This window comes from Cucumis melo, chromosome 4 (assembly GCF_025177605.1).
Source record: "Cucumis melo cultivar AY chromosome 4, USDA_Cmelo_AY_1.0, whole genome shotgun sequence".
Classification (NCBI taxonomy): Eukaryota; Viridiplantae; Streptophyta; class Magnoliopsida; order Cucurbitales; family Cucurbitaceae; genus Cucumis; species Cucumis melo.
Genome location: NC_066860.1, coordinates 3,826,772 through 3,840,187, shown reverse-complemented (window position 1 = coordinate 3,840,187; position 13,416 = coordinate 3,826,772). Strand labels below are relative to the sequence as shown.

General features: G+C 34.1%; 2 protein-coding genes across 2 annotated transcripts; one reads left to right on the top strand and one right to left on the bottom strand.

Moving 5' to 3' along the window:
- Positions 1 to 4,138: 4,138 nt before the first annotated feature.
- LOC103503868 (pathogenesis-related thaumatin-like protein 3.5) lies at positions 4,139 to 6,280 on the top strand. The gene is made up of 3 exons (XM_008468253.3): positions 4,139 to 4,435; positions 4,534 to 5,227; positions 5,667 to 6,280. The coding sequence occupies exons 1-3, from the start codon at positions 4,378 to 4,380 to the stop codon at positions 5,842 to 5,844; spliced, it is 930 nt and encodes a 309-aa protein (XP_008466475.1). The 5' UTR covers positions 4,139 to 4,377; the 3' UTR covers positions 5,845 to 6,280.
- Positions 6,281 to 7,126: 846 nt separating this feature from the next.
- LOC103503867 (uncharacterized) lies at positions 7,127 to 12,634 on the bottom strand. The gene is made up of 2 exons (XM_017048059.2): positions 12,391 to 12,634; positions 7,127 to 10,832 (listed from the first exon to the last, which is right to left on the bottom strand). Exon 2 carries the CDS (start codon positions 10,744 to 10,746, stop codon positions 7,648 to 7,650), a length of 3,099 nt encoding a protein of 1,032 aa, XP_016903548.2. The 5' UTR covers positions 10,747 to 10,832; positions 12,391 to 12,634; the 3' UTR covers positions 7,127 to 7,647.
- Between the last annotated feature and the right edge of the window lie 782 nt (positions 12,635 to 13,416).

Below are 13,416 nucleotides of genomic sequence, written 5' to 3'. Positions count from 1 at the left end.
TTTGTTTTGTTGCCATAATTTTGGTCTCATTAATTATACCTAAGTTAGGTTTTAAATTTAGTTCTACTAACTTATAAATTTTAAAATCTTAAGAGTACCACCAGTCTTTCAATTTCATTTTGACTTAAACTTAGTTTGTAATTTTTAAAAGAATTTTTTTCACGAACTAGTAAAATATTCACAATTCTATAGAATAACTTTGAAGAAGGAAAAAGTTCACGAGCCCACAAAATGAATAACAAAAATACTTTGCGATTAATCGACCATATACGTACGAGAAAAATTTCTAATTTAAACGATTGTATAATCTAAAAGATTGTTTAAAATATTGGTACATGATCATTTAGATCTTGGTAAATAATTATTTGAATATATCACTTATCTATATGAGATAGACAATGATAGTGGTCTATCTAAGATATACGACTAATCATTTAGATATTGATACATGAGTGCGCAATCGTGTACTAAAATTTAAATGATCTATTTAAACGATCTAGGTATACATGATCTTGTACTTTACAAAATTTAAACGATATTGGTACACGATCTTATATCAAAACTAAATGACTTTGTTACACAATCTCGTTTAGATATTGTTACACAATCTTGTACCAAGATCGTTTAGATATTGTTACATCGTTTAGATCTCAATTTTTTAGATTTTGGTACATGATCGTGAAGTGAAAAAAGAAGGAAAATGGAAAAAATAAATGAGAGATGATAAAAAATGAATAAATTATGGAAGAGGAAATGAACAAATAACAAACAAGAATAAGTGAAAATATGAAGAAGAATAAGTAATAATACAAAGAAGATGTGCGAAATAATGAAATAATCGTCTAGGAAATTTCAAAACCAACGAGAACACATCTAAAATTTATAGAAAGAAAAAAAAACAACAGTGGTTTCCTGAGTCTTTTTTTTTTTTTTTTTTTTTTTGTTATACGAGTCGTAATAAATATTTTCATATGTTGTTATATATATGTAAATTAACCTTTATCAAAATATTATAATTCTATTATTAAAATTAAAAATTCTCTTTTAATTTGATCTTAGGTTTTAAATTTAGCATACAACGTTTAGTTTGAATTTTGATGTTAGTACATATTAAACAGTTTAAAATAAGAATTTTTTTTTCAAAAATAGAAAAGATTTATAAACTATTTACACTCCAAAAGACAAAATTTATTATACATAAATTTTTTATGAAATATAAATAATATTTTGTTAAATGTTTTTTTTTTTACAATTTTTCTTAAAGAAAATTATGGAGTGAACTTTTATTATTAATTTAGAAGTTACAATGAAACTCAATTTATTATAATTCTAATAGACATTTACAATAAAAATTGAAATTTGATATTTACTATTTAGTTAAAAATTTATTGCAAAATTTTAAAATTTATGAAATTAAAATAATAAAAAAAAATTATAACAGTTTGAAACTTACTCAACATTTAAAAACTAAATATATAATATAAACTAGACATGAAATTAAAAATATATTTACGAAGGTAAATTTCTAAAATAAAAAAATTATATTAGAATGATAGGAGAGATGAAACCTAACCTACCACTTTTAATGATAAAAGAAATATATCCATTATTGTTTTAGAGTTATATTCCTAAATATCTAAAATGAATTATATTAATTAGGTAATAAGATTTTGAAGATATTTGGTGGAAATGAAAGATATTAATTTGTTAGAAGTTATCTGAATTTTGATGCAATGGACACCGAAATTAATGTCGGACCTAATTATTATATCATCTTTTCATAATCCACACCCTAAATTTGTGGAGAATAAATTCAAACAAAAATATCTTCATCTTATTTATGAACTAACTCTATTTTTGGTCAATTTTTCAATGATATTATAAATATCTTCCTATGATACCTTCCGTGTTGGTAATCTTATTTTATTTTCTATTAGTTTTTTCTTTTCTTTTGTCTTTACTTCAATTAAGTTCACATTAATTATGGAAAAAAAAAAAAAAGATTATATGTTGAGGATTGAACAAAAATTTTAGAGTTCAAGATTGTTTATTTAATTTCAAACATAAGTTTTTTAGATTATATTATAACGTATTCTAATTTAAAGGTATTAAATATTAAATAATGCTAATTTGGATGAAAATAGAGGGTTGCCTTTCTCAATTCTTTATGTTATAATGTTTGAATTTTGAATTTACAGCCTGAATAGTTTGACTATATATTTATATTTATTTGATTAGAAAGACAAATTTGGGATTAAGAATGTATTGACCCCTTTGGTGCTGGGCTGCTTTAATTAAGTAGTCAAACTTTCCTATGTGACTTCTCTCCATGAGGAATTGACCATAGGTTAATTATAATATAGAATTGTACTCCCTATTCCTATTTGTTGGGTGCATTTTTTCAACCTTGTTTTTGTTGTTCAAAAATATATTCTTGTCTGTTAAATTGGATAACAACACATTTAGAGCATGTTTGAAATGATTCGAGAATAAAATATTTCTTTTAATTAAAAAGATCTTTTCTCTTATTTAAATTCTTATGATAAAATCGATTTACATTAATCTTTGAAAGTATTTCAAAACTATTTAAGTATTGCCAACGACTTATTATTAAAATCAAGTTATTGAAAATTTAAAATAAACACATGTTCATATGACAAGAGACTTAGTTTAGTAGACATCTAAAGAAACTTATTAATAAAAATGATCATCACGTGAATATTAGAGAAGTACGTGAAACCAGGTAATTGTAGGGAGAAAAAAGACATCCCAAGAAGCATAAGGGAGTTGGGCCTCAACCTTGAAGGTCGAGGTTGAGGCGACCTCCATCGATCCTTGAGGTCTCACTTTCCATTGGTCGTAATCTTTGTCCCTATGGCCAGCTTCAATCGACTTTTCCTAGTCCTCCTTACCTTCCTCATTCTCTTTAGGTGTGAAATTCAACTTCACCACTCTCTAATAATGGGGGCATAAACACACCTAGAGGTAAAGTTCTTTTCTCCCCCGTCTCTAGTTTGCTTTGATCATTTAATTTATTGACTAAGGTTGTTCGAGGGTACATAAAAATGTTAAGATACATAAAGACAAATTCTAACATTTAAAAATATTAAATATTAAATTGTATATTTAACTACTCATCTAACTCTATGATACATTAAACATTTTAGTACTTATATTCTAGTTTGATTGGACCATAAGTTCTAGGAAGAAGCAAGATAGTGACAATTACATGTAATTCAGCCGTTATATTACATTGTATAACTACGATTCGAACTGGTTGTCTTATCGAAATAATTCTAATCTTATTTTATGAATATTTAATGTAGCCAATCAATTGCTAAATCATGCAAACTTTTCTTGGATTTATTAAATGAATGTCATGTTATAATTTCATATATATAAAACTATTAACTATAAATATATAAATTAGAGAAATTTATTTAAAAGTAGAAATGCAATCCATATAAATAATGAATGAAGAAATTTGGAATTTAGTCAACTTGAGGGCTAGAAAATTGTTTAAATACATCGCATATATATACATGTTTTCTAAATAACAAATAATACCTATCTTCTTGCCAATCTTAATTAATTCAACTATAAAAGATTTTAAATTTACACATAGTCAATAAAATGACAAATACCCATTTGATTTTTTTGCAATGGACATGAACAAAACTTCCTCTGGTGGATTTGTTTGTTTCCTTCCCTATATTTTTAAGGTTATTTTCAAAACCAAATCCAATTTTAAAAACTTAATAAAAAAAATTATTATTTTTTCAGAATTTAACTTGATTCTTAAGAAAAGAATTTAGGCTATAAGAAAATGAACTATAATTAAAAATTATAAAAATTAAGCATAATTTTTAGGTTGTCTAAAAAAACAAACTATTTAGAAAAATAACACAAAAATATATTATACATTAATTTTTTTTGTAGGAATAGTAAATATATATATATATATATATATATATATATATATATATATTATTTTATGAATTTTGTTATTTTTGACAAATTTTGAAAGAAAAATTCAAATGGTAATTTACCAAAATAACCCATGATAAAAGTGAGTACTCTATAAATAAACAAACTCAGTAGTGAATATTGAATTTCATAAATAATTCCAAAATCTTAAAAAGGCACAAATCATTTGGTGTTTCTTTTCATAAAATAAAAGAAATCAGGATGGGCCCGGGTCCAGGCCCACTAAGCATGAAGCTAGAAAGCTCCGTCTTCTTTCCTCTGCTTCTATAAATACTCCATCTTCATCCCTCCATTCCAAACCTCACTTCAATTCCCTCTCTTTCTCTCTTCCCCAACAATACAAACTTAAAACCTTCACCATTCTTCATCTCTTCTTCAACTTTGCATTCAATGTCTACACAAATTTCGTTTCTATTATATCTTCTACCAATCCTAACTTCACTCTCAGGTAATTAAATCCCCATCTCTGTTTCATTACATTTTTTCACTTTCAATCAATGTTTTCTGTTTAATATTCTTAATTTTCTTCTAACTATGGAATTACAGGAGTATTCTCCACCACTTTCAGCATAGTAAACCAATGTGATTACACAGTTTGGCCCGGAATTCTCTCCAACGCCGGAGTTTCACCACTTCCCACCACCGGCTTCGTCCTCGCCGCCGGTGAGTCCAAAACCATCTCCGCTCCCGCCTCTTGGGGTGGCCGATTCTGGGGCCGAACCCACTGTTCACAAGACTCCACCGGTAAATTCTCTTGCCTCACTGGAGATTGCGGCTCCGACAAAATCGAATGTACCGGAAACGGCGCGAAACCACCGGCAACTCTGGCGGAATTCACTCTCGACGGCGCCGGCGGGCTTGATTTCTTCGACGTAAGTTTGGTGGACGGTTACAATATCCCTATGTTGGTTGTCCCACAAGGCGGCAGCGGCGAGAAATGCATGAGCACGGGATGCGTTGTGGATTTAAACGACGCTTGTCCTCAGGAGCTGAAGGTTATGAGCGTCGACGGCGGTGATAACGTGGCGTGTAAAAGCGCTTGTGAAGCATTTAACCAACCGCAGTATTGTTGTAGTGGCGAGTACGGGACTCCAGATACTTGTAAACCTTCCGCGTACTCGCAGGTGTTCAAAAACGCTTGCCCACGCGCTTACAGCTACGCCTACGACGACAAAACAAGCACGTTTACATGTGCCGACGCTGATTATATTATTACGTTCTGCCCTTCACCCACCACTAGGTAAATTTACATAATTCTCCCCTTTGACTTTCATTACAAGATAGATGGAACATAAGGAATCCTTTTGCATTAATGTTCATTCCACGTAGGATTTAGAGGGGATAGTTTGGTCATTTCCCAATCCTTCATCGACCGACTCTTTAGCCAACATGTATCCCGGTGGATCGTGGGGCGGCCGGCCACTCCGTTAAAGTCGGCGATTGAGTTTTAATTAATCGTCTTGGGGGAATAAGAGAATTTTCACGTGGTTTTTCCTTTTTTAAGTTCGACGGCATTAAATCGCGTGAAACGAGGAGTTGTAATTCGGCACGATTTTCTAGTTTTTGTATGATTACGCAACGGTCAAAAACACTGCATGAAGGTCCACTGATATCATGACACGTTCTCACTTAATTATGTGTCAGTAAAACTGAATGTCTTTGTTTCTTTGTGGGTGCAGTCAGAAATCAACGGATAATCACAACACAAACACACCGGCGTTCAACGGCGGCAACGGCACAATGGTATACGAAGGGGCTGAGTATGATTTAAGCGGCGCGTCGAGAACCAGTCTCCGTCATATTCTAGGGGTAGTCGTTGCCACGGTGGCAATTCTTCAAATTCGGCAACTCTTTTGATTGACCGTAGTTTGCAAGAGGGGAGTTTCTGCCCAATTTTTCCTGGAGGAGGGTGGAGCCCATAGGGATTGAGTTTGATTGGTTGAAATGGATGATGGGCCAAGTGGGTGGGCCGGGCCCATTAATTAGGGCCCAGATGATGTGGATGTGAGTCATGATTGAAAAGGCTGAACCGCACACGTTAATAGAGGGGAAGCCAACCAATCCACCACTTTCTTCTAAGCGAAAAGCTGACAGAGAAGACGGAATTTTTTTAAAAAAATATTTTAGGGATTCTTTTAAAGGATTTTTAATTATTATTATTATTATGTTACGTTTATTCTTTATAGATTAGTTGTAAGAAGAAACAAAATAATGATATTGGGATTCATTTGTTGGTACTGGGGGACAGAATTCAATATTGTTAAATTAAAAGTTATTCTTCTTATGATTAAAATTCTTAGTTATGTTTTATGTCACATTCTAATAGTGCTGTAAAAATACACAAAAACAAATTTGATGATTTCAATCGTCGTAACACAGCTAATGTGTCACGTCTCATGGAAAAGACCCCAAAATTTGTGCTAAAATTAATTATATTCATACATAGAAGTAACGTCTTAATTCAAATAGAAATAAAGTAAGATGGCCGTACGTATTGTTTATATCAATCTTTTGCTTGTCCATTTCATATTCTATGGATTTCGGAAGGATATAAAAAGATCGTAAATTGGCCAACTTGACAGGAAAAATGGAAACGTGTATCCAGCCCAAGCAACTTGTAATTGCATTAGTAGGCAAGCAAGGCAATTTGGCCAATGAGTTGGGCGCTTCCTCATTAAATCTTTATGTGCAAGAATTAAAAAATTGGTAATTGTAACCTAATTTAGAAGATTAATAAAAAGTATTGTCCTTTTCCATTAATAAGATAAAAAGTATTATCCTTTTGCATTAATTAAACTAATAATACTAATAAAAGTACATAGTCAAAATGAAACTCAATTCATATAAGACTAATATTTTCTATCTTGAAATAAAAGTTTGGCTCCCCCGTTCTTATATATGGTCAAGCACAAAGTCTAGAGGCATTGACATTTGAAATATAGCAACATAGTACCTATTTGAAATGCTAAAGCATTAAGAAAAATATTCCAAGCTGATAATGATGTTAACCTTTGTAGATCAAAGGAAAAGAAAATAACAAGTAGAAGAAACAGATGGTGAATGTAATTTATATTCTTAGTAATGTGAAGAATAATTGAAAGGATAATTTCAAGTAGCTATGTCAAAGTTGTAAAAAGTATAATATCAATACGTCGGTTCTTATATGAATTGCAATAGGCACCATTTGGAATTAACTCAACGCTAACTCTATGCCATTCATACACTTTTAGTTAAAATGTAAAGACCCTAATGCTAAAATTCTGTGATGTATGGAATAGAATACACAGCTATATGTACCAAAGCCGCCTTCTTTCCTTTTCTTTTTTTTTCTTTTTGCAATGGCCTTTCTATGAAAACACCATAAGATAAAAAAGGAACAAAAAGAAAATAAAATATATGAGAACCCCAAGAAGAAGAAAAAAGAGAAAGGAAAAAAAAAAAAAAAGATGCCCCTAAATTTTCCCTCAACAAATTAACTCGTGAATCATATAACAGCACAATTTACCCAGCTTTATTTAGTCATAAATGAAACCCTTCCCCCACCACTATGGCTATTGGGTTCAGCCTCCTTGTATGAATCAGTTTCTGCCAGTGATCATCAGTATACTTCTGTGGATTAACGAAATGCGTGAAGCGAGAACATGATTGTGAAAGGAAGGATTACTGTTTCCATGGAGGCTGCTGATGTTTATAGCTTAGGAAATAACTTTCCCACCCACCGTCAGGGCCATCAGGTTCTTTCCTTTTTGTACCAACTCCAGAACTTGAGGGTTGTCTCAACTGCTCTTCCACGGATCGGAGATGGCCGGGGAATAGAAGCTGCTTTAAACCCCCAGAATCACTCAATCCAGAATTCAAATCAAATTTTGGACGCGAGTGAGCAATGCCATTTGGAGTTAGCTGTGCCTCTGTCATGCCCATGATAAATGGTGGGTGCGAGTAAGAGGAAGGCGGAACAGCTGACATAGGGCCCATGAATTGAGGCATAACGGCAGCTCCTCTTGAATCAACCATGTAAGGCATTGAACCACCAGGTTCATACATGGTTGAGAATGAAATGGTTGGCCCTGGTGTCAATCCATTGTAACCAATAAAAGGAGTCTGGTGGTAAGAAACTGCAGAACTCATCCCTAGTATATCTCCTGTCCTTGCCAAAGTAGCACCCATTCCAGTGGGCTCAACAGTTCTGCCATTAGGCAACGATGAAGCATGAAAAGGAAAATCTTTTCTACTCACTTCCACCTTTGTACCCATAATGGATATAACAGAAGCATCAGAATTTGGCCATCCATAAGCACTTGCATTTTGACCATACTTACCAGGAACTTGATCTGGGGCATCACCTTGAACATGTGGCCTATCATTCAAATCAATATTCCTTACCAAAGGTTGCATCGATGATGACGAGCAGGCAGGAGAAGCACTATAGCTATTCTGGTTGTTGAAGAGTCCATCCATTCTCAAATCCGATGCTGGAGCCTCAACATCGTCACCGACGCAGTTAAGATCCAGCTTCAATCCCCCAGATCTTCTTGGTCCACTTTCAACTAAAAACTCTCCAGGTTGTGGGAATGATGACCCAAGGTTTTGCTTCCTGGTTTCTTCTCCAGTCTCAGCCACATTCAAATCAATGTCAAGAAAATCTTGCCTCTGCTTTGAACTATCAGAATTTCCCCCACTTGAAAAAGTTCTATCGCTATCAGGAACTTTACGTGGGGAAGCAGGCCGGAAAGCACTAGTGGCTGCAGAGCCTCTCCATCCAAGCGCCCCTTCAAACTGTAAAGGTGTTAGAGGCAACCCAGAAGAAGCAGCTGGTCTGGAAACAGAGATAACAGATACAGGTATAGACACTGGAGTTGCTATCTGCTCTGCATCATCATTAAATACATCTTGATTTAGATCAATTTCACAAAATCCTTTTTCTGTACTTGCATCTGCCCCTCGAGCTGCTTCTGTGACCATGGAGGATTCCATTTCATTCATATTTTCTGGTTGGGTATCTAAATTATCTGGATGAGTTAAGCATGTCTCTGCATCAGAATATGATTCAGCAACGTGACTTTTTGCAGATTGGACCTCCCTTTCTTGTAGATCAGCTGGCAGATCCTGTTTTTCAGTCATGGTATCTGGTTTACCCAGCTGCCTGATTCCACCATCAGAAACTTTGTCAGACGAAGAGCTGCAGGATGGCTCTCTATATTCCACCACTTCTCTTTCTACTTCTTGAGCAACTTGCCGAGCAACCTCCAGAGCATCAACTATCCCATAATCAAGTTCCATGTCTGACCTATTATCAATTATACTTGAAGTTTTAGGATTTAGTTTCGGTTTGGAAAAAACAGAATTATTCATTCCACCGTCATCTTCCTTTCTCCGACGTTGTCTGTCTCTCTTTATTCCACCAAAGTCTTCCATCCTGGAAAAAGAAGGTCCACGCTCCTCATGTTTTCCTATTAGACTCCCATTCATAGAAAAATCCCGAAGAGTACTTCGATAGCGGTCAGCATCTATGCCTGTAGGTTTGAACACAGGCATGCTACCATAATTTGTCTTTTTATTAGACATCCCACTTGCTGATTCTAATGTGGGAACTTTCTCGCTATCTAGACTAGAACTACGCTGACAGGCACCAGCGTCGTCAAGACCATCATTATCTTGTTGAGCTGGAGCTTCTTTAGCAGACTCTTCGCCAATTGCAGCATCAAAACCTTCCAAAACAGTCCCAGGATCCTGCATGGGAGAATGTGAAGAGTTATCTGATTTCTCTGTCACGCATGACCTACCAGAAGAGCCATCAATCTTATTCGCTTGGTTTTCAAGCTCTGGTGACTCATTACACTTTTTCAAACCAGCTAACTGTTCATTATCGCTGCCTTCCCTCGCAGCTGGAAAGCTACAACCCACACTAACTGGGGCTCCTCCTCCAACAGAACATAGAGACGTTTCATCCTTCTTCAAAACATCCTCACTTGGTGCCAACATAACAGCAGAGTTCGTTGTTAAATCTGGAGATCTATCTTTCACAACTGAATTTCCGGAAATTGAATGAGAGCTGAGCTCGTTTCTGGGAGATTGAACCTTTGAATCCTCTATCTTATCTGGGTGAAGTGCATCAGGGCTTCCAGAGGATAATATCTTGTCCCCAATAGGTTCTGCTGTTTGTCTTCCATCACTGGATAGTTCTCTTGAAACAGATGCACCTGAAGGAGATGACCTTCCTGCGCCACCAACAAGATTTAACTTCTCTTCATCAAAATGTACAGTGTTTTCTGCATCACGAAGCAAATCTTTATCATTAATCTCCTGCATCCACCTATCAAGAAGGACACTCAATTCTTTCCCAAACCTAGATTTTCCATGGTCAGTACTCTCATGAAGACCCTTAACAGTAAACAAAATTCCAGAAGAAATAGATTTCTCAGCAGTTATATGTAACTTTTCAAGTGCTTGTAACAAAACAATGATAGACTCTTCCACGGTGCTATCATTTGTATCATTACTAAACTTTTGAGCATCCTTCAGCCATCGTTGAATGAAGCTAAGCCCATCTAATTGGATAAAAAGATCAAGACAATCTTTATTCTCCGTAGCAGCAATAGCACCTGCAACAGCAGCCCAATGCCGAGTTGCATCGCTAACATTCTTCACAAAACAATCCTTCTCCTTTTGCATAACATTGATTAATTCCTCAACTCTACATGGGGCCGTAAGCCCATTTTTTATTTCAGTCAAGGTGAAGAAGTCTTCAAGTGTCATCATGCTTCATATACCATCCTTGAGAGCATGAGATGAGAGAACCTTTTCATCCATCTAGCAGATAACCAGGTCAAAATTATGAAGCAACGCTGCAAACAAACGCAAACTATGTGTCAATCAAGAGAGATTCCTAAAACTAGGGAAAATATGCATGCAAAATTTAACCGATTAAACTTTGGTCATCACATGATTTATGAGGTGACAGTTACAAACTTTCCACTAAGTATAAGAAGCAGCAAAAGCACAGTTATACACACGGAAAAACAGTTACGAGTTACAGGGGCCATCAACCATATATAGGAATGTTCAATCAAGAATAACGGATAAATCTACTGTTGTTCTACACAACAAAAAGACAGCAACCCAATTACAAAAGGCCTGAAATGAAACACTGATAATGACATGAGCATCCAGCTCGATAAATTAAAACATCTTATGAATACACCGGAGATAAAGTACACTGCACACTAGGAAAAGTATGCTAAGTCAATAAGCTAAAAAGATCAAATCAAAATAAAGCAAGTAATAATAATAATAATAAATCGCATCTCAATCTTATAGCTATGCAAGTAAGTCAAAATTCAAAAATTACCAATGAATAGACATCTAAATCGATTGTAATAATTAAAACATTGCAATGTCTAAATCGATTGTAATAAAGCAAACTGCCTTGATGTTAGAACTTCAAAAGTATTCAGCAAACAAGTAAACCAAAAGAAAGACTTTCTCAGTCTAGTATTCCAATAACTATAAGCAACTTTCTTAATGATTACAGACCCAGAGAGATTTACCTAGAAACAACAATAAAAGGACAGTATTTCATCCAAATCACTCTTCTTCTTCTCCTTTTTTCTTAAAATAAGAGACATCAAGAACTTCATTAAAAAAGACAAGAGCAACCCAAGGGCCGGATAGAGAGAACCCCCTCCCAGCAACTTAGCTAGTGGATTTAGATTAGAGTAACAGTTAAAAAAACCCATTTGATTATTGTAGGAATTTTCAACATATTATCCAAAAAAACGGACGCTAACGAGCAAGCACTTATCCCTGTCAAACTATGTGAAATGCAAAATTAAACACGATGTGCCAATGAATCGTGATTTGGAAAACATACCACCACTGTTATAGATTCCAACTATCGATTACCAACAAAATCCAAAGCAGTGCCCCTTACTACAATCAAGGGCAGAAGCCACTTTAAAAAAACCCACTAGGAAGAGAAAACGATAGTTGCTATTCACCAAATCATAGTTTTCGCTACAGAAATTGCAAAATCATCCAATATAAGTAGATGGTAAAGACGACAATAATTCCAAATAACAACCAGAGTAAGGTAAGCAGTTCGTCCGTATTCCCAGAAAAAGCCAAACGAGATTTAGAAACTACCCATGGTCGTATCTCAGTATAAGATGATAGGTTAGAAGAAAGAAGAAATGGAAATTATAATCAAAAGAAGCCACCCTGGTTTACAGCCTTTAAACTAAGAACCGGCGTGAATGAAAATGAAATGCAAAATTTCAATAGGTGATTGTGTAAATTAATGCGTAGATACCGATTACAATATAGAATGAAGAAGGAATTAAGAATGAGTAAATATATAAAAGTAAAAATAAAATGCAAAAGACGCAAGAGTATTAAGTTTCTTGCCTTAACAAAAAGAACTCGAAACCCTAGGTTTAAGCTCCTGATGAATATGAGCTCCAAAAACTTTCTCTTCCACCTCCGAATTTCTCTCTCCTATGGTTGATGAATGAGGATTTTTCTCTCTCTAGAACTTGAGCTTTTCTTTCTTTCTCTCTTTTCCGTTTTCACAAAACCCTCGTTTTGTCGTCTGTGAAACCTTCCCCCACATCGAGCGAGAGAAAGAGAGAAATAACGAAAATGGCTGATTCTTTTTTTTTTTTTCTTTTTTTTTTTTTAAGATGAGACGATGGCACGTGGGACACGTGCAGAGTCTTGCGACATGTAGTTTTGGTTCAGGTTGGGGTTAAGTTTTAATGAACCGGGATGGTTCGAACCGGACAGAACAAATCCAAGAACTGTCACCTTCTGCCATACGGAATGCCTTTTTGTAGGCTCTTTTTAGTTATTAATTCTTCTTTCTTTTTTTTGGAGGAAATAATTGCAATGTAAAGGAATGACCAATTTGTCTAAAACTTTTACTGATTTTTTGCATTTAAAAAATATGTTATATTTTGCCTAAAAGTTATATTGTTTTTTTTTTTCTTATAAAAAATGAATTATGTTGGGAGACAACGACTTTTTAGACCAATTATAAAAATAAGTTAACTTAGTTTTAAGTTATTTTTAGTTGGATTTATATTGATTTTTTGTGTTGTGGGTCACTTTAATTTGTGACATTCAACCATGACCTTATTTAAATACTTTCGCAAAGTATTTGATAAAAAATGGTTAAACTATTTACTTTTACAACAAAATGATGTGAAGTGTATTTTTGTTATTAGTAATTTTCTTGTCTAAAATATAACTAGTTTTTCATTTCTTTATTATTACTAGTTGGTAATACGTGGTATGTACGTTAATTTTTCATTTTATTTGACTAAATAAAAAAAAAAGTAATTAATTACATAGATAATATGAAACTATATTTATTTACTCATGATTTTTGGAAATACATTTTTCAGATTCATTCCTTGAGAGATCTCTTACACG

What these genes read in the sequence shown, in the direction of transcription:
- LOC103503868 (XM_008468253.3), top strand. Translation starts at nt 4,378, where the DNA reads ATGTCTACACAAATTTCGTTTCTATTATATCTTCTACCAATCCTAACT. An exon ending in AATCCTAACTTCACTCTCAG is followed by an intron (nt 4,436 to 4,533) that starts GTAATTAAATCC and finishes ATGGAATTACAG; the next exon opens with GAGTATTCTCCACCACTTTC. An exon ending in TGCCCTTCACCCACCACTAG is followed by an intron (nt 5,228 to 5,666) that starts GTAAATTTACAT and finishes TTGTGGGTGCAG; the next exon opens with TCAGAAATCAACGGATAATC.
- LOC103503867 (XM_017048059.2), bottom strand. Translation starts at nt 10,746, where the DNA reads ATGATGACACTTGAAGACTTCTTCACCTTGACTGAAATAAAAAATGGG.